At 45.9% G+C, this 21486-nt stretch overlaps 1 protein-coding gene across 1 annotated transcript in view; it reads right to left on the reverse strand.

The window, feature by feature from the left end:
• abtb1 (ankyrin repeat and BTB (POZ) domain containing 1) overlaps window positions 1-21486 on the reverse strand; it is a 65024-nt gene that overhangs the window by 36724 nt on the left and 6814 nt on the right. Inside the window, exons 2-3 of the mRNA XM_072581802.1 lie at window positions 3377-3439; window positions 101-156 (exon numbers count right to left, since the gene is read on the reverse strand). Of these exons, the coding sequence (XP_072437903.1) occupies window positions 101-156; window positions 3377-3439 (119 nt within the window). The remainder of the gene's footprint in view (window positions 1-100; window positions 157-3376; window positions 3440-21486) is intronic.

Here is a 21486-nt window from a genome sequence, read left to right on the forward strand (position 1 = left end):
ACTTTAAAAGATAGGGAGGGTAAAAAGATATGAAAAAGGTGTACGGAATGCTGGTGATGAAAACAGAAATCAAGCTAAACAGTTTTAGAAGAATCCATACCGTTGGCAAGCAAGTACTGAACAAGTTCCTCATGCCCACACAGACATGCGTAATATCTGTTGATAAAGCAAGACGTTAGTGATGCAGTAAATAACCTGATCTAATATATCTCTTAAAGTAACATTGCTGGAATGACTGTCTTTTTAAATAAGTAGAACATTTTGCTGAGGAAAATAATGCAAGTTTTCAACAGCTGAGTAAAATTCCAGTTAGTGCTGAATGTGACATGAGAATTTGTAAGTGCTGATTTATAGGGCCCCCAAACTATTTTTGATTTTGTTTATTGGTAACGCAGCACCAAAGGCAATGTGATTTCATTCAGAGAAGTCAGAAGGTGCATGCCCTCATAAAATGGGTGCTTAGGATTACGACTACATGTTGCTGCAGGTTGGGATTCAGCTGCTCAGTGCCCTGTTTACATTCATCCCTTTTCCACACATGACTCAACAACAAACTGTTGACAAGCTTCAGTTAGTGCCAAAGCAAAATGGGGAGACAGCAACTGGCCCAGACATTCTCTCCATGTTTCTTCCTGACCCTAGAGGTCTTTTCCTCACCCAAACCCCGTTTCAATGTCACAACTGTTCGGTGCAAAGTGTGTACTTTGCGCATGACGCAACGGCATTGAGGGTCTCAAACTGTACACGTGTGTTTCCAAGTGAGCACACAGTTACAATCGCCCCGCAGTTTTGTTGTCTGCGAACATTGCCATTTTTTAATTCATTCACAAGATGTGGGCGTCACTGGCTGGGCCAGCATTTCTTGCCCATCCTCAGTTGCCCTTGCGAGAGTGGTGGTGAGCAGCTTTCTTGAACTGTTGCAGTCCATTTGCCCATAATGCCATTAGGGAGAGGTTTCCAGAATTTTGACCCAGCGACAGTGAATGAGTGGCAGCGTATTTCCATATATCAGATGGTGAGTGGCTTGGAGGGGAACAAGCAAGTGAAGGGGTTCCCGTGTATCTACTGCTTTTGTCCTTCTAGATAGAAGTGGTCGTGAATCAGTAAGTGCTGTCCAAGGAGTTTGGGTGAATTTCTGCACCACATTTGTAGATGATACAGACTGATGCGACAGAGGGTCCGTGCTTATCTGTTTTCTGTTGCCCCACAGTTTCGTTGTCTGAGAACACTATCATTCTTTATTCATTCAGGAGATGTAGGTGTCCCTGGATAAGCCAGCATTTATTGCACATCCCTAATTACCCTTGCCAGAATGTTTCCATGCCAAATGATTCTATGTCTCCATGATATACAGGCAATTAAAGTCCTCCTTACATCTACTTTGATGTTTAAAAGTTTCAGTAAATTGCTTGCAGATTTATTCCTCTATATGCCTCCCAGTAGATGGTGGTCTTCATTATACACCAAGCAATATAATTGCACCCTTCTTATTCCTAAATTCTAGTCAAACCTATTCTGTCCTTAAATGCTCTTTTTCCAGTGTGGAAATGCTCTAAAGATGCCAATCCTCCTCTGTTTATTCTACTTTCCCATCTTTTCTGAAGACGTTTTAAACGGGAATATTCAACACTCAGTCTAGATTAGAGTGGTTCTTGAAAAGCACAGCAGGTCAGGCAGCATCCGAGGAGCAGGAAAATCGACGTTTCAGGTAAAAGCCCTTCATATTCAACACTCAGATCTGCCCTTGCTTATGCCAGGTCTTTATCATTTCTGATGAAGGCTGGCATGGTGGCTCAGTGGTTAGCACTGCTGTCCCACAGCGCCAGGGACCCAGGTTCAATTCCAGCCTTGGGCAACTGTGTGGAGTTTGTACATTCTTCCTGATTTTGTGTGGGTTTCTTCCAGGTGCTCCGGTTTCCTCCCAGAGTCCAAAGGTGCGCAGGCTAGGGTGAATTGGCCATGCTAAATTGCCCATAGTATTCAGGGATGTGTAGGCTAGGTGCATTAGTCAGGGGAACGGGTTTGGGTGGGATACTCTGAGGGTTGGTGTGGACTTGTTCAGCCAAGTGGACCACTTCCACACTGTAGGGATTCTTTTCTGAAGGTAAAAACAATGACTGCAGATGCTGGAAACCAGAGTTTAGATTAGAGTGGTGCTGGAAAAGCCCTTCCTTTTACCCGAAATGTCGATTTTACTGCTCCTTGGATGCTGCCTGAACTGCTGTGCTTTTCCAGCACCACTCTAATCGAAATTCTTTTCTGATGGGCTTATACCTGAAACATCGACTCTCCAGCTCCTCGGATGCTGCCTGACCTGCTATGCTTTTCCAGCACTACACTTTTTGAGTCTATCATAGTTATGAAGAGTGAATTCTTTCTACAGTTTAGTAATGTGAAACGTGTTTTACAGCAGGGCTGTGCTCACACATGGGTGAGATCCTGAAGGATGGTTTTCATGCGTAGGACTGGACCATCACAAAAGTTAGTTTGAAAAAATAAATCAAAATTACAGCAACGAAGCGTCATATTAAATAAGTAAAACACTTGCTGAGAAGCTCAGCACCACCTTCTCCAGGACAGTTAGGGATAGGCAATGAATACTGGCCCAGTGAGTGACATCCATACCTTGCAAATAAATGTGCAAAAAGGTTTGCACACTGCATGTAAACATGGTAGAGAGAAACAAGAGCTTTAACACCTTCCTCATGGCAATGTCTGGAACCTCAGCTTCACAATAGCAAAAATCTCTCAAAGCACACATTCTGAGACCATGCATGCACCAAACAGTTACATGTGCACAAGATGTATGGAAAATGAAGGCTGTGCTTGACCTACAACAGCAGTCATATAAATGACATTAGGGAAAAAAAAATTCCAAGACAGCTGAATCAGAAATAAAGAATGTCAAGGTGGAATAGTGTTTTGAAGGGGTGTTCAAAACCTTAATAAAGAGATAGGGTTTAAAAGAGGAGTCTTAAAAAGGAGAGGAATGTAACCGATTTCTGATGAGTGGGAGTGGTTTAATTGAACAAGCACAAGTAGATATTATTCTAAATCTTCATTTTGAAGTTAAACATCTATCCTTACTGATAGAAAATATCATCCAATATTATTCAGCCAGATTGAAAAGAAAAGTGCAGCAATTTGGGAAACAGAGAAATAAAGCCATAAGGTTACACTATGACAAGTTGATACAAGCAAATCCCATTATAAATGTTAACATAGGAACAAATAATGGAAATGTTGACAGAAATATGACATAACAGAACAGTAAGCAAGCTTTTGTAGTTGGGAAGCTTGAACTTTCCAATAGAATGCAGAATTTAGAGAACAATAAAAGATGATTTATAACATATTATATATAGTCTGTACTTACAGTGGGGTACTGTCCCATTTATCTTTGACATTTAATTCCACATCCCTCTGTTCAACCAGATAGCTGTAAAAATGAATGACAATTATAGTAAAACCAGATCTAAAATTGAGTTAGGTGTTTTAATGTCATAAGCCCAATATACCTAGCCCTGCAAAAGATAAAAGCACTAATGCTGCATTTCAACATAAATTGAGCAAGCTGATCCAACCTAAAAAGAAAATTACATTTTTGCCAACAGAATCTAGATTCTGTGGATTTTCTGTTTTTAATAAGTTATATCAGACAAAAAAAACCAATCTCTAACATTTCCATTCTTTCCTCCTCAAAGAACTTAACGTCAGAAGTATGGCATTTAAGGTAATGAATTAAAAGATCTCCTTTCTTTTTAGTTTATGATGTGGTGGTGCCGATGTTAGACTGGAGTGAACAAGGTCAGAAGTCACACAACACCAAGTTCTTGTCCCACAGGTTTACTTGACATCACAAGCTTTCACAGCAGCTTCCCAAATTAAACCCATGGGACTATAACATGGTGTTGTGTGACTTCTGACTTTTCACTTGGTCACAGTGTGTGGGCATTGCTGGCTGGGCCAGCATTTACTGCCCATCACTAACTGCCCTGTACAATGTAGTGGAGTTGCCTTTTTGATTTACTGCAGTCCTGCTGGGATGGGGGTTTCAGTACTTAGACCCAGTGAGAGTGAAGGAACAGTGGCATTGTTCCAAATCAGGATGATGAGAGGCTTGGAGGGGTCCTTGCAGATGGTGATGTTTCCTTGCTGCACTAGGTAGTAAAGATCACAGGTTTTTCTAGTCAACCTATAACAGTGATATCTGCAGAAGTTATCAATTTCGCACTGTAAACAAAAGTAAGCAGTTACTGCTGTCAACCATGGTTCAGTATGTAGCATCTTGCTTTCAAGTCAGAAGGTTGCAGATTCAAATCCCACACATGCTCATAAACTAGCTGACCCTCCACTGGACAGAGAGCATCCTGCATTGTCAGAGGTGCTGCCTTTCACATGAGATGTTAAGGCAAGTTCTCATCTGCGATGTTGTGTCAATATAGAAAATCCCAGAGCACCAAAATGAGCAGGGGGGTTATCCCCATTTTACTGACCAATTTTTAAACTCAAAGAGCATCTGGTTATTTATTTATTTGCTGTTTATGGGAGTTTGCTTGCATATAAAGACTACATTATAACTAACTACATTTCAAAAATGTATTCCATTAGCTGGAAAGTAAGTTAGGAATGTGAAGTGAACCATTTAGGAGTTTTCCTAATAACATCACTGGTAGTAATCCCATATGGTAGTATTGTGAATAAAACTAGTTGTTATTCTTTCAAAAATCCTTTTAACCAACAACAAAGTCCAGCAGGTAGTAAGGAAGGTGAGTTGCCTGTTGGCCTTTATTTCAATGGAGTATAAAAATAAGGAAGTCTTGAGAAAGCTGGGAGCCTTACACATCTGCTCAGGAGTTGTGGAAAGCGCTTGACCATAACAGGGGAGGTGCATTTATTGAGAAGAATTCAGGACATCTGTTCTTAGTGTCAATGGATCGGTGTATATAAGCTGATAACATTTGTTCACTTGTGGAATGTGTGGCAGTATATTCTTCTCACCCAGGGGCTGGAAGTGCACATACTTCACTGTGGGATACCAGATAACTAAATTTCTGGTTCATATTGAAGACTCTTAACAAAACTCACACTCAAGAGGAAAATAACTTGTAATTTAATAATTTGACTGAAATATGCATGTAATAGAACAATCCTGATACATTTTCATGTATACCACACTGAGCAGATTTGAAGTTATGAAGCTCAGTTCCCTCATCTTGACTGTTTTGGAAGGTGAATGCCTCATTACCCTGACAAGCTAGGAAAACACAAAGGCTGACGCTGACACAGTAAGGAAGTTGGAAGATGTTCATATGAGAGCGAGAAAGAGGAAACATTCTTCTGTAAATTACATTCACCGACCAAAGGGATCCAGAGAGAGAGAGAGAGACACAAGGGGAGAAGAGGGGGGGGGGGGGGGGGGGGGGGAAAGAGGGAGGGGGGGGGGGGGGGGAGGAAAGGGAGGGGGGGGGGAAAGAGGGAGGGGGGGGGGGAAAGAGGGAGGGGGGGGGGGAAAGAGGGAGGGGGGGGGGGAAAGAGAGGGGGGGGGAAAGAGAGGGGGGGGGAAAAAGAGGGGGGGGGAAAGAGAGGGGGGGGAAAGAGAGGGGGGGGGAAAGGAGAGGGGGGGGAAGGAGAGGGGGGGGAAAGAGAGGGGGGGGAAAGAGAGGGGGGGGGGAAAGAGAGGGGGGGGAAAGAGAGGGGGGGGGAAAGAGAGGGGGGGGGAAAGAGAGGGGGGGGGAAAGAGAGGGGGGGGGAAAGAGAGGGGGGGGGAAAGAGAGGGGGGGGGAAAGAGAGGGGGGGGGAAAGAGAGGGGGGGGGAAAGAGAGGGGGGGGGAAAGAGAGGGGGGGGGGAAAGAGAGGGGGGGGAAAGAGAGGGGGGGGGAAAGAGAGGGGGGGGGAAAGAGAGGGGGGGGGAAAGAGAGGGGGGGGGAAAGAGAGGGGGGGGGAAGAGAGGGGGGGGGAAAGAGAGGGGGGGGGAAAGAGAGGGGGGGGGAAAGAGAGGGGGGGGGAAAGAGAGGGGGGGGGAAAGAGAGGGGGGGGAAAGAGAGGGGGGGGGAAAGAGAGGGGGGGGGAAAGAGAGGGGGGGGGAAAGAGAGGGGGGGGGAAAGAGAGGGGGGGGGAAAGAGAGGGGGGGGGAAAGAGAGGGGGGGGGAAAGAGAGGGGGGGGGAAAGAGAGGGGGGGGAAAGAGAGGGGGGGGGAAAGAGAGGGGGGGGGAAAGAGAGGGGGGGGGAAAGAGAGGGGGGGGAAAGAGAGGGGGGGGGAAAGAGAGGGGGGGGGAAAGAGAGGGGGGGGGAAAGAGAGGGGGGGGGAATAGAGGGGGGGGGAATAGAGGGGGGGGGGAAGAGAGGGGGGGGGAAGAGAGGGGGGGGGAAAGAGAGGGGGGGGGAAGAGAGGGGGGGGGAAAGAGAGGGGGGGGGAAAGAGAGGGGGGGGGAAGAGAGGGGGGGGAAAGAGAGGGGGGGGGAAAGAGAGGGGGGGGAAAGAGAGGGGGGGGAAAGAGAGGGGGGGGAAAGAGAGGGGGGGGAAAGAGGGGGGGGGAAAGAGGGGGGGGGAAAGAGGGGGGGGGAAAGGAGGGGGGGGAGAGAGGGGGGGGGAGAGAGGGGGGGGAAGAGAGGGGGGGGAAGAGAGGGGGGGGAGAGAGGGGGGGGAAGAGAGGGGGGGGAAGAGAGGGGGGGGAAGAGAGGGGGGGGAAGAGAGGGGGGGGAAGAGAGGGGGGGGAAGAGAGGGGGGGGAAGAGAGGGGGGGGAAGAGAGGGGGGGGGAAGAGAGGGGGGGGGAAGAGAGGGGGGGAAGAGAGGGGGGGAAGAGAGGGGGGGGAAGAGAGGGGGGGGGAAGAGAGGGGGGGGAAGAGAGGGGGGGGAAGAGAGGGGGGGGAGAGAGGGGGGGGAAGAGAGGGGGGGAAGAGAGGGGGGGGAAGAGAGGGGGGGGAAGAGAGGGGGGGGAAGAGAGGGGGGGAAGAGAGGGGGGGGGAAGAGAGGGGGGGGAAGTGAGGGGGGGGATGAGAGGGGGGGGAAGAGAGGGGGGGAAGAGAGGGGGGGGAAGTGAGGGGGGGGAAGTGAGGGGGGGGAAGTAGGGGGGGGAAGAGAGGGGGGGGAAGAGAGGGGGGGGGAAGAGGGGGGGGGAAGAGAGGGGGGGGGAAGAGGGGGGGGGGAAGAGGGGGGGGGAAGAGGGGGGGGGAAGAGGGGGGGGGGAAGAGGGGGGGGGGAAGAGGGGGGGGGAAGAGGGGGGGGGGAAGAGGGGGGGGGGAAGAGGGGGGGGGGAAGAGGGGGGGGGGAAGAGGGGGGGGGAAGAGGGGGGGGGGGAAGAGGGGGGGGGGGAAGAGGGGGGGGGGGAAGAGGGGGGGGGGGAAGAGGGGGGGGGGGGGAAGAGGGGGGGGGGAAGAGGGGGGGGGGGAAAGGGGGGGGGGGGAAGAGAGGGGGGGGGAAGAGAGGGGGGGGGAAGAGAGGGGGGGGGGAAGAGAGGGGGGGGGGAAGAGGGGGGGGGGGAGAGGGGGGGGGGAAGAGGGGGGGGGGGGAAGAGGGGGGGGGGGAAGAGAGGGGGGGGGAAGAGAGGGGGGGGGGAAGAGAGGGGGGGGGAAGAGGGGGGGGGAAGAGAGGGGGGGGGGAAGAGAGGGGGGGGAAGAGAGGGGGGGGAGAGAGGGGGGGGGTGAGAGGGGGGGGGGAAGAGAGGGGGGGGGAAGAGAGGGGGGGGTAGAGAGGGGGGGGGAAGAGAGGGGGGGGGAAGAGAGGGGGGGGAAGAGAGGGGGGGGAAGAGAGGGGGGGGGGAAGAGAGGGGGGGGGGGAAGAGAGGGGGGGGGGAAGAGAGGGGGGGGGGAGAGGGGGGGGGGAAGAGAGGGGGGGGGAAGAGAGGGGCGGGGAAGAGAGGGGGGGGAAGAGGGGGGGGGAAGAGAGGGGGGGGGAAGAGAGGGGGGGGGAAGAGAGGGGGGGGGAAGAGAGGGGGGGGGGAAGAGAGGGGGGGGGGAAGAGAGGGGGGGGAAGAGAGGGGGGGGAAGAGAGGGGGGGGGAAGAGAGGGGGGGGGGAAGAGAGGGGGGGGGAAGAGAGGGGGGGGGAAGAGAGGGGGGGGGAAGAGAGGGGGGGGGAAAGAGAGGGGGGGGAAGAGAGGGGGGGGAAAGAGAGGGGGGGGGAAAGAGAGGGGGGGGGAAAGAGAGGGGGGGGAAAGAGAGGGGGGGGAAGAGAGGGGGGGGGAAAGAGAGGGGGGGGAAAGCGAGGGGGGGGAAAGAGAGGGGGGGGAAAGAGAGGGGGGGGAAAGAGAGGGGGGGGGAAAGAGAGGGGGGGAAAGAGAGGGGGGGGGGAAAGAGAGGGGGGGGAAGAGGGGGGGGGGAAAGAGAGGGGGGGGGAAAGAGAGGGGGGGGGGAAAGAGAGGGGGGGGAAGAGAGGGGGGGGGAAGAGAGGGGGGGGGAAGAGAGGGGGGGGAAGAGAGGGGGGGGAAGAGAGGGGGGGGGAAGAGAGGGGGGGGAAGAGAGGGGGGGGGAAGAGGGGGGGGGAAGAGAGGGGGGGGGGGGAAGAGAGGGGGGGGGGGAAGAGAGGGGGGGGGAAGAGAGGGGGGGGGGAAGAGAGGGGGGGAAAGAGGGGGGGGAAAAGCAGGGGGAAGAGGGGGGAGAAGAGAGAATGAGAGACTAAATTTGAGTGAACACTGGCTTGTCATGGATTGAATGTTTGTGCTTTCATCCCTGGAGTTCGAGATCTAGGAATGTTATGAATTTAATTTGCATTTTGGGAATCTAAGATGATTTTAAAAGAAAAGGCTATTTTGCAGGACACTGATACTGGGCAAGTTAGTTGAGCGATGTTACCTCATGACCTTTTCCACTTCGTTTAGACTAGCCAAAGCAAATTGACCATTTGAGCCTGGCTTGATCAGGGTTTCCCACTTTGATGTGCATGTAGCTTAATTAGTCAAGCGTACTCACACCTGTCAATAAGTTTCTCTTTCTCTGCAAAATTTTGCCATTTTATTGCTGCTTATCTAATTAAGGACACGTGGCGTTTTTGTAATTACAATACCAAAGTCTGTATAAAGACAGCTTGTTTGCAGCAATAAGGGGAGTAGCTTGAGGGAGTTCTTAGAGGTAAGAGCTGGTACTGCTACCCTAATGGTTTTAAAACCTTAGCTCAAGCCTGGCTTGTAGGTATCTATGTTATAGTATAACATTGGATTTTATTCCCTACAGTGTGGAAACAGGCCCTTTGGCCCAACAAGTCCATACCAACCCTCCAAAGAGTAATCCACCCAGACCCATTCCCCATATTTATCCCTGACTAATGCACCTAATAGGCAGTTTAGCATGACCAATTCACCTGACCTGCACATCTTTTTGGACTGTGGGAGGAAACCCACGCAGACATGGGCAGAATGTGCAAACTCCACACAAACAGTCGCCCGAGGCCAGAATCGAACCCAGGTACCTGGTGCTGTGAGGCAGCAGTGCTAACCACTGAGCCACCGTGCTGCCCCAACATTGGTGCCATGGGCAAATAAAGGAAATAATTTAAATTAAACTGTCTGTAAGAGTTTTATATTCCAGACTACCACAGAGTATGATCTCCGGGACAAACCAAGAGAGGCTTACAGGTCAAGTCCATCAGGGATTCCCTGAGCTGTCTCCACTAGGTACTTTAACAGTCTTGCTAAAACTATACAAGGAATTAATTAGGCCGTACCTGGCACACTGAACAGTTTTGGGCCCCTTATCTAAAGAAATATACTGGTATTGTAGGTAATGTAGAGAAGGTTGACGAGGCGAATTCTAGGTATGAAGAGTGTGTCTTATGAGGAGAGGTTGAGCAGATTGGGCCTGTACTCAGAGTTCAGAAAATTAAGGCATGACCATAATGAAACATACAAAATTCTTAGGGGGCTTGACAGGATAGATTCAGAGAGATTGTCTCCTCTTGTAGGACAGTCGAGGAGCAGAAGGAATAATTTTCAGAGAAAGGGATTGTCCAGTAAGGACAGAAGGAAGGAGAAACTTCTTGTATACAAGGCAAGTGAATCTGGGGAATTCTTTACTACGAGGGTTGTCATGGCTCGGTAATTAAGTATATTCAAGATGAAGAGAGATGGATTTTTAATCAGTAAGGGAATCAAGCGTCATGAAGGAAAAAAGGCAAGCGAGTGGAGTTGAGGAATATGAAATTAGTCATGATCTCATTGAACAGTACAACAGACCTGAAGGACCTACATCTGCTCCCATATCTTATCATTGTGTTTCATCCTTTCATGTCATGTGAAGTGACGTGCCCTTTTACAGTTTAATTTCTTGTGTCCCAGCTAATGAGTGCAAGATAAAAAGCTTCAACTTTGTGTATCTTTTTAGCAATATACTTAATTTTTAAGAAGTATATTGCTGCAATTTAAGTTAGATTTGTAATTGGAAATGTCATTTATGACTCAAAACATCCACATTATGATATCTCTAAGCTTATGCAGAATTATGATTGCAGAAAGCAAGTTTGGAATGCAACCGAGTTCATGTTCACTGCACTACAGGATTTCACATCCCTGAAGCTACAGTACCAACTGCAGCTCAACGGAGCATTCTTAGCCAAAGTCATGTAAGGCACTACATAAACACATGTTATTTTCCAGTACAGCCAAGATTTTAAAAGCCTGCAGTTTGAAACAAGAGGAGAACAGGTAAGTTTAGATCACTGTGGCTAGTAATTTGACAACCTGCAATAAGGTACAAGAGCTGCAAATGATATCATAAGCTGGGAACAAAAACAGAAATTGCTGGAAAAGCTCAGCAGTTCTGGCAGCATCGGTGAGGAGGAATCAGAGTCAAAGTTGACCATACCCAAAACATTAACTCTGCTTTCTCTTCACCAATATTGTCAGACTTGCTGAACTTTTCCAGCAATTTCTGTTTTGGGTTCTGATTTTCAGCACCCACAGTTCTTTTGGTTTTTATAAACTGCCAAGTTTTGTATCTTCATAAACCCTATACTTCTCACTCAAACTGCTTTCCAACGAAGGTTGCTGTGATTGTATTTCCCCACTAGCTGAAAAGGTTACCAATATTGTGGACATTTTAATCCAGGGGCAACATAAAACATTTGGAACAAATTGCAGCAATACACTATTTGCTTATTGCAGAACATTAAATACATTTTGAAAGAATATCAAATGCTTTATTCAAAATACTATCACCTGGAATTACTGTTGGTGGTACGATGGGGAAAACAATACATTCATATTACATTTCTCAGTTCACTTTTTAAACCGGGCTTTAACATGTGAAATGTAAATGTTAACTTTTCCACTCAAATATCAGATAGTGGAAGCCTGTGGAAAAGCAGTGATCACTATTATCATCATCAGTAATCTCCAGGCTTAAGGATTCCCGATTTGAAGCTCAACTGTAGAATTACTAACTGGGTCATTCTAAAAATATATGAGTTGTTTCTTATAAATTAATACTTTCCTGCTTCTCATATTTCAGTGTTTTGATCAAGTAAATAAGGAAAAGCTGTCTCCACTAGCAGAGGATGCAAATTGAAAGGGGGGGGGGGGGGAGCGCAGAGGTATAGGATATGAATAGGCACTTCTTTCAAAAGGAAAATCACTGCCTGAAAGAGGGGTAAAGCAGTCAATAATAATGTTACAAGCTAATGGATAAGTACTTGAAATAAATGAATTTGCAGGGTTTTGACAGCTATAAATCAAGCAGTATGCTTGATATAGAACATAGAACAATACAGCACAGAACAGGCCCTTCGGCCCACGATGTTGTGCCGAACTTCTAACCTCGATTAAGCACCTATCCATGTACCTATCCAAATGCCGCTGAAAGGTCGCCAATGATTCTGACTCTACCACTCCCACGGGCAGCGCATTCCATTCCCCCACCACTCTCTGGGTAAAGAACCCACCCCTGACATCTCCCCTATACCTTCCACCCTTCACCTTAAATTTATGTCCCCTTGTAACACTCTGTTGTACCCGGGGAAAAAGTTTCTGACTGTCTACTCTATCTATTCCTCTGATCATCTTATAAACCTCTATCAAGTCACCCCTCATCCTTCGCCGTTCCAACGAGAAAAGGCCGAGAACTCTCAACCTATCCTCCTACGACCTATTCTCCATTCCAGGCAACATCCTGGTAAATCTTCTCTGCACCTTCTCCAAAGCTTCCACATCTTTCCTAAAGTGAGGCGACCAGAACTGCACACAGTACTCCAAATGTGGCCTAACCAAAGTCCTGTACAGCTGCAACATCACTTCACGACTCTTGAATTCAATCCCTCTGCTAATGAACGATAATACTCCATAGGCCTTCTTACAAACTCTATCCACCTGAGTGGCAACTTTCAAAGATCTACGTACATAGACCCCAAGATCCCTCTGTTCCTCCACCTGACTAAGAACCCTACCATTAACCCTGTATTCCGCATTCTTATTTGTTCTTCCAAAATGGACAACCTCACACTTGGCAGGGTTGAACTCCATCTGCCACTCCTCAGCCCAGCTCTGCATCATATCTAAGTCCCTCTGCAGCCGACAACAGCCCTCCTCACTGTCCACAACTCAACCTATCTTCGTATCATCTGCAAATTTACTGACCCACCCTTCGACTCCCTCATCTAAGTCATTAATAAAAATTACAAACAGCAGAGGACCCAGAACTGATCCCTGCGGAACTCCACTTGTAACTGGGCTCCAGGCTGAATATTTACCATCTACCACCACTCTCTGCCTTTGACCGGTTAGCCAGTTTTCCCTACCATGGGGAACCTTATCAAATGCCTTACTAAAATCCATGTACACTACATCCACTGCTCTACCCTCATCCACATGCTTGGTCACATGAAACAATTGATATCTTCACTTATTCCTTAGCAATAGCTTGCAACACTTTACTTCCACAAGGGGAACAGTACACAGAGCAACAAAGTCACTCAGCAATCTCAGATAATTGGGGTCAAGACAGTATGAAGGAAAAATAAGTACACATATTCCAATATTTAAATGTTTGATATTCTACCTAGTCAACAGTCCTTTGGCAATCTTGCATGCCAAAATAAGTTAGCTGATCATAAACATTGACCTTTCTAATTTTTTTATGAATAATGGGTTACCTATCTCAATTTTATTAGGTTTGACTGCTTCACACCCATCCCTCCCCACCTCACAGTTGGCTGGCTCTTTTCCCTCAAATAGGGCATTTATGGTTTACCCCTTGTGGAAGTAAAGCTTTTCTCCAATCATTCATGGAATCTATTGTAAACATATTTGATGGAGAAAATCCTGGGCACAAACACAACACCTACTTTGCAACAGCAATAGGTAAAACAAAAGGCTCAACCATAACAGAATTGGTTGTGATGTGTCTGTAATAACAGAGCAATGAGAGTCTTGCTTCCACTACATTGTCTAAATTCGCACAGATTCATGTGTTTTGCATAAAAAGAGAAGCTGGTCTCACATGGAGGGGCAGAGGCAAAGACCATGAGAAAGTATTTAATAGGAAGCCAGTAAACACAAGGAGGAGAAAAACAGAGTTTGCTGACGTGGTTAAATAAAGAAAAAGTTGGAGGCTCATATGGAAGAAATTCTGGGACAAAACTGTTGGGCCAAATAGCCTGTTTCTGTAAATTCTGTACATGTCTCTCTCCTTCATACTGTGAGGCCTCACTATGGGGAAAAATAGCAGGATTCACTTGTATGGTTACTTTAGCAGGTATCCCAAACGTGGAACCTTTATTAACTTATTTTCCTAATCAACCTGTTCAGAAATGTTATCCCTTTGGAGCAGGTGGGACTCGAACCCAGGTCTCTCAGTCCAAAGATAGGGACACGACTACTGCACCACAAGAGGGTCCTACCTGGAACCTTTATTTACCCTTTAGCTAAATGGGTAAGATTTAATTGTATTGAAGGCAGTTCAAGGAACTCCTACTAGATAAATTCTAGCCACGAAAGGCTTGTTTTACAAACAGAAGTTAAGCAATTAGGGCCTTTTTTCTCTGAAGTTTTAGAAGAATGAAAGGAAATCTAAATACAAAGGCGATTAACAAAGTAGACATAGAGAAGATGTTTCCTCTTGTGAGGCAATCTAGAAGGAGGGGTCATGGTTTTCAGGTGAGGGAGTGTCAGATTTAAAAGATGAGCAATTACTTGTGAATCTGTGGAGGTCACTCCCCCAGAGTTTGGTGGACCCTGAGACATTGAAAAGGTTGAAAAGAGAGAGATAGACAGATGTTTAATTAGTAACAAATGGAAGGGTTATGAGCAAGCAGGAAAGAACAGAAGAACAGTTGAGGCCCAGATGAGATCAGCCATGATTGCTTTAAATGCTGGAGCAGGTTCAAGGGACTCAATTGCTCACTCTTGTTCTTATGTGCATGGGATCCCCATTTCCAAATTCCTCATTAGGCCACACACCACAGTAGCTTAGACATACACAAGACCACTCCTCATCACTGCATCAAAATCCTGCAACTCCAAACATAGGACTTCGGAACAGGTGGTGGTCATTCAAGCCTGTTCCAACATTCAATAAGATCATGACCTATCTGGTTCTGGTCTTAACCCTGTTTCCTGGTCTACCCCCGCTTATTAAAACTTTAACTCTATAATAAATTTTTAAAAACCAGACTCTGATACCTTCTGCAGAAAATAATTCCACACTTGAACAAGAAGCCACAGAACTGGAAATCAGAAACAAAATCATAAATTGCAGGAAAATACTCAGCAAGTCTGGCAGCATCAGTGAAGAAAAAGCAGAATTAACGTTTCGGGTGCAGTGACCCTTCTTCAGCAATTTGTGTTTCTACACTTTAACAACCTTGTGACAGAGAAAAACAATTCCCCTCATTCAGGCTTAAAGAGGAGACCTCTTATTCTTAAACTACATCCTCTCGTTTTAGTCTTCCTCACAACGAGAAACATCTGTATGCACCCAATCCACTTCATTCAACATCCTGTACATTTCAGAAAGTTGTTTTTTTGAAAAAACTACAGGAAGGCCTTTTGATCCATCCTATCCATGCAGGTTGTCAAACGTCCATCTATTCTAACCCTCTTTTCCAGTTCTTGGCCCATAGCCTGCATGATATGGCGTTTCAAGTGCACATCTAAATAATTCTTAAATGTCTTGAAAGTTCTGCCTTTATTACCCTATTAGATAGTATGCTTCAGATCTCCCTGTCAGGGTGAAAATATGTTTCCTCATATCCCCTGCTTTCCCAGTTGTTGATCTCTCTATTGAGAGAGAAAAGGTTTCCCCATCTATCCTATGCCCCTCAGAACCTTGTACAAATCAAATCAGATCAGATCAGATCAGCCTTTTCTGCTGTTCAGCATACAGTCCCTATCGCATCTCTCTTCATAGCTGAATCACTCCAGTCCAAGCAAGATCCTGGTGAATTTCTACACTCTCTCTAGAGCAATCACTTCCTTAAAGTGCCAACCAGAACTGCACTAATCTAGCAGTGGCCTTGCACATTATTTACAGCTCCATTAAAACCTCCTTGCTCTTATCTTCAATACTTTGACTAATAAAGGCAAGCCTCTAATAAGCCTTTTGAACACCTTATTAACCTGTCCTGCTGCCTTCAAGGATTTATGGACAGGCACACTAAAGTCCCTCTAATGCTCTGTACTTCCTAAGATTATATATTCATAGAATATAGAACAGTACAGCACAGTACAGGCCCTTCAGCTGTCAATGCTGTGCCGACTTTTTACCCAACTCTAAGATCAGACTAACCAACACACCCTTCATTTTACTATCATCCATGTCCTATCCAAGAATTGCTCAAATGCCCCTAATGTATCTGACTCTACCACCACTGCTGGCAGTACATTCCACGCACCCACCACTCAGAGTGAAGAACCAACCTCTGACATCTCCTCTAAATCTTCCTCCAATCACCTTAAAATTATGCCCCCTCGTGATAGCCATTTCTGTCATGGGGAAAAGTCTCTGGCTATCCACTCTATCTATGTCCCTCCATCTTGTACACCTTTATCAAGTCACCTCACATCTTTCTAAACTCCAATGAAAAAAGCCCTAGCTCCTTCAACCTTCCTTCATAAGACATGCCCTCCAGTCCAGGCAGCAATTAGTGACAAATCTCCTCGCACTCTCTCTAAGGATTCCACATCCTTCCTATTATGGGCCGACCAGAACTGAACACAATATTCCAAGTGTGGTCTAACCAGGGCTTTATAGAGCTGCAGCATAACCTCGTGGTTCTTAATTTCTATTTCCCCTGCTAATGAAAGCCTCTTACGCATTCATGAGATTATCTCCTATTCTTTTGTTACTATAATATTATTGCACCTGAGACTGCAGGTCATACCATGCCACTCCACAGGTTCAGCACTGTAGCTGGGCCAGAAGATCAGATATGCTCTATGCACAACCACTTTCAGAGTAAAGACCACACCGCCACTTGTATCAATGGATGAATGATTTTCCAATTGGATATTAGAAAAGGATTAACAGCATCGAAACTGGATAAAGGTGTGCCAGAAGTAAAATAAAAAGAATAAAAATTGGTGCACAGCCTCGAGGGGGAAAACTGGCAGTACCAGTTAGACCACAAAGGTTCTTGGACCAGACAGTGCTGATTATGAAGCTACACCCTGTACTCATTTTCTCCAAGTCTTCACCAGAACATTTACAACTTCACTCTCAACCTCTTCTACAGTCTCAAACCGACAGCCACAACACTGCACTCCACCCAAGGCCAATATATCCTTCAGAAAGTATAGTGCTCAGAACTATTCACATTAACTCCTCGTCTGATCTCATCAGGGCTTTGTACCGCTGAAGCACATCTACCTCCTAACATTCTTGCTTTCTAGATATCAGGATTATCAGTCCACTTGACTTTTCAGTCCCTGCCCATGACATTTTAAGTACTTTTGCACTTCAATTCCCAAGTGTCTTTGTACCAGCACCATTTATAACATCCTCCAATTGGAAGCCGCTGCATTCCATACCTTTTGTTGGCCCTAAGTGGATAATCACATGTTTGCCAACCTTGAAATCCATATGCAACCATTTTGTGCATGCAGTTAATTGACTAACATCTCTAATCTTATGCTTCTATCTTTAACCATTTGAAATTCCACCTGTATGCCATCAGCAAACCATTGATGCAATACCTTGGCTAAGTAATTATAAAATATAGCAAACAGATGAAGTGACAGATTCTTGTGGGGCACCACTGGTCACATCATCAGAGTCATTATCTCTACTCTATTTCCCAAAGAGGTCAATAATTTGACATAAGTTGCACGGGTTTCGATCTTAGCTCACTATTTCTTATGACTGACTTCATTGAATGCTTTTTGGAAGTCCATACAAATAACATTAAATGCATTTTTTTTTGAAGAGTTGATTAAGGTCTATCTGATTCATCAAGCAAGGCCTCTTCTTCTTCACAAATCCAAGCTGAGGGTCCTCCTGTGATGCAGCGAGTGTCCCTACCCCTGGACCGGAAGACCTGTGTTCAAGTCCCACCTGCTCTAGACATGTATAACAACATTTCTGAACTGGTTGATAAGAAAATAATAGGTTAAATTTTAAAAAACACAGAACTATGGCTGGCCCTTTCTAATCAATGGAAGACTTTCAACATGGTTAGTTACTCTGTCCTTAATTGCAAACTCTAGTAATAGATAATAATTATTCATATAGTGATTCCCAAACATTTTCCCACTGTGAGGCCAACTTAAGGTTTGAAAATTAGACACAAACTTTCAGTGAGAATCGAGGGAGCAGGGACATATCTATAATCATGATAAAGGTCCATGGCAGTTGGACACAAAGATGGCGAAGTGAGAAAAGGAAACAGTAGTAGTGAACAGTTGGTTTTTGGACTACAGGAAGACTATATAAATGGGGTTCTCTTGGTGTCAGTACAAGGACTATGACTATTCATGATATTCATGACATCCTAGATTGGGGTGGAGGTACAATTTCAAAATTTTCAGATCTCAGAAGTACTTTGAACTGTGATGATGCCAAAGGGTTTTACATTTATGACGATGATAAAAAGATAGTGGGAAGGCAAGCAGAGAGGATAACACAATGTCTACAGGGCACAGAGATACACATTAAGTGAGTGGGCAAAAACATGGAAGATGGAATAGAATGCAGAAAAATAGGCAGGAATTTGGCAGGAAGAATAGAGAAGCTGAATATTATTTAAATAGAGAAAGACTGTGGAAAGCTGCAGTACCGGAAGGTTGAAGGATCCTCATGCTATATCCACAAAATGCTAGCATTCATGTGCATTATCAGCAGTCCCTCACTAACGACTGTGATTGTCCACCCAGGAAACTCTGTGGTACTGGTCATGGGTTCTGTGGGTCCCTGAGCCACTTCTCCCATCACACATTTGACAAGTGTTTCCGGGAAGTGGAATTGGAGGGGGCCGAGAGCGTCAAGTTCCTAGGAGTGACAATAACCAACGATCTGCCATGGTCCTCCCATGTAGATGCGACCATCAAGGCGACACAATAATGCCTCTTCTTCCTCAGGAGGCTGAGGAGATTTGGCACATCCAGAAGAACCCTCATCAACTTTGACAGATGGACCATATAATGCACTCTACCTTGGTACATTACAGCTTGGTGTGACAACTGATCTACCCAGGACTGTAAGAAACTATAGAAAATTGTGTGCACAGCCCAGACCATCATACAAGCCAATCTCCCATCCATGGACTACATCTACATCTTTCATTGTCATTGAACGGCTTCCATCATCATCAAGGACCCCTGCCCCACCTTGGTAGTGCTCTCTTCCAACTTCTATCAGGCAGAAGAGGTTGGAAGAGAGCATTACCAGGGAGGGAGGGGTCCTCGATGATGCAAGAAGCCTGAACGGAAACATGATATTAAAGTTTGAACATATGGACCAACAGTTTCAAGAACAGCTCAAGAATAGACCTCTCTAACTTCAAATAATGTTGATCTTGCTTTGTGCCCCCCCACCCCCCGTGCAATTGTAACCCTGTATGCTCCACTCTGTCAGCATCCTATGATCTGTATGTCCTTGTTTGCTATGATCTGCCTGTACTGCTCACAAAACAAAACTTTTCACTGTACTTCGTGCATGTGACAATAAATCAAGCCAAATTGTTCCTTAGCTTTGAGAGTGCTGGCATTCCTTTCTCCAGTTCTTTTTCTGTATTTCCTCTTGCCAACGGATGTTCTAGAGGAAAATGCTAACAATAGAAGTGACACCAATTCTTGAGAAGTGATTGACTCAGATTACTAAATTCGCAAGAAGGTTTGGGAACAGAAAAAAGGTTTAGCTCCAACAACAATCTCAATCTGAATCCTGAGATACTGTACCATAAGAACAATGTTATTATAACATTAGGTACTCTTACACCAATATTGCAAGCAAACTTTTTCATGTTATGACAGCTACAGTTACTACAACATGTTAATCACCCCAAAAATAACTTGGAATGCCAAGCTGCATTCAAATCCTGAAATGGGCCTCAGGGAAGGGAGAGTAAGATGATTCAACATTTTATGCTCTTAACTGCTGCCAAAGTGAAGGTAAAAAGAATTGCAGGCCAATGGGCAAAGAGAAGAGGAATGGAGCTACTTGAATAATTGTTTCAAAGTGCTGGCACAAATACAATAAAGCAAGATGGCCGCCTTCTGTGCAGCACAGAATTGCTCAATGATGTACCAGGATGTCCAGCATGTAGGTGCCAGGAAATACAAGAATAGAATTTCATGCTGTTTTGCCTCCCAAATTAAACATCGTGAACAAGGATTGCTGACACCTGTGAAACTACGTCCGAGCACAAGTCCGTGCCTCTAAATGGCTGCGAAGAAGTTGGGAGTACAAGATAGCCTTCTCAAGAGGATGAATCATCAAAAGAGTGCCAGATGTTTGTACACCAGGCAGCTTTTTCACATCACCCAGCAATTATTTTCATGCTTCATATTGATGAGTGTGGAAGGAAGCAGGCATGATAAAATCTCAAACACAAATATGAATTAGCATTTATTAAAAAATGCTGAAATCATTTGAAAAATGTGTGGTGGCGGATTATCTATATAGTACAGGTGCAGTTAAACTTTTCCACACAGAGGATGGTGCTTATATGGAACAAGCTGCCAGAGGAAGTGGTAGAGGCAGGTACAATTACAACATTTAAACTACGTTAGGACTGGTAAATGGATAGGAAAGGTTTAGAGGGATATGGGCCAATCGCAGGCGAACGAGACTTGTTTAGTTTAGGAAACCTTGTCAACATGGACGAGTTGGGCTGAAGGGCCTGTGTAAAACCTTGTATAATAAGATGCTGCATCTTAATTATATCACATCCACTCCACATTATTCTTCAGAACATTTTTGTAACACCAATTGCAAGAGTTTGAAAATGTAGGTTACTTTTAACAAGAATCACTCTTAAGCAGAAGACTAAGCAACTTTTGAATCTGTGAAACATATCGTCATGAGCCCTACTCAAAAAAAGGGGGCTGTAGCCAAACGTTCTTCTTCAACCAATGTCATTAAAACAGATTGTCTATTATTACAATTCTGTTTGAGATCACGCTGTGTAATAAGTTGGCTGCCAAATGTAGAGTCATACAGCATTGAAACAGAGTTATTGGTCCAACTCATCCACGCTGACCATTCATCCCAATCTGACCTAGTCCCATCTGTTAAAATTCGGCCCATATCGGCACGGTGGCTCAGTGGTTAGCACTGCTGCCTCACAGTACCAGGGTCCCAGGTTCAATTCCAGCCTTGGGTGACTGTCTGTGTGGAGTTTGTACATTCTCCCCGTGTCTGCGTGAGTTTCCGCCGGGTGCTCCGGTTTCTTCCCACAGTCCAAAGATGTGCAGGTTAGGTGATTTGGCCATGCTAAATTGCCCGTAGTGTTCGGTGCATCAGTCAGGGGTAAATGTAGGGGAATGGGTCTGGGTGGGTTGCTGTTCGGAAGGTCGCTGTGGACTTGTTAGGCCGAAGGACCCGCTTCCGCACTGTAAGTAATCTAATCCTAAACCCTTCCAATTCACATACCCATCCACATGCCTGTTAAACACTGCAATCATTCTCAGCTCCACCACTTCCTCTGGCAGCCCTTTCCAGACATGCATCACCCTCTGCGTGAAAAAGCGACCCCTCAGGACTTTTTTAAACCTTTCCCCTCTCACCATAAACCAATCTCATTTTGGAATACAGTAACTCAGCCTCAGAAGTACATAATTACCTGAAGGTGGCCACTGGCTATAGTTATTGTGATGCCCTGAGGTTGGGAAAGGCACTAAAGAAATGGCTACTTTTTAAAATTGCTTTAATACGGACAGTCCTGCTGCAGTCACTTAACATACACCTCATTATAACAAAATGTGCTACTTGCAAGGCAGTGTGAATCTGTCCTAACTAATGTCGATGTGAAATAAGCAGAAGTTTGTGTAGTTCTTTCCTGAAACAGCACGAGAGCTGAGTGGTGGTAAAATGTACACACAGAAAGACCAAACGTGCATATTATGTTA

Source organism: Chiloscyllium punctatum, chromosome 12, assembly GCF_047496795.1.
Source record: "Chiloscyllium punctatum isolate Juve2018m chromosome 12, sChiPun1.3, whole genome shotgun sequence".
Taxonomy (NCBI): domain Eukaryota; kingdom Metazoa; phylum Chordata; class Chondrichthyes; order Orectolobiformes; family Hemiscylliidae; genus Chiloscyllium; species Chiloscyllium punctatum.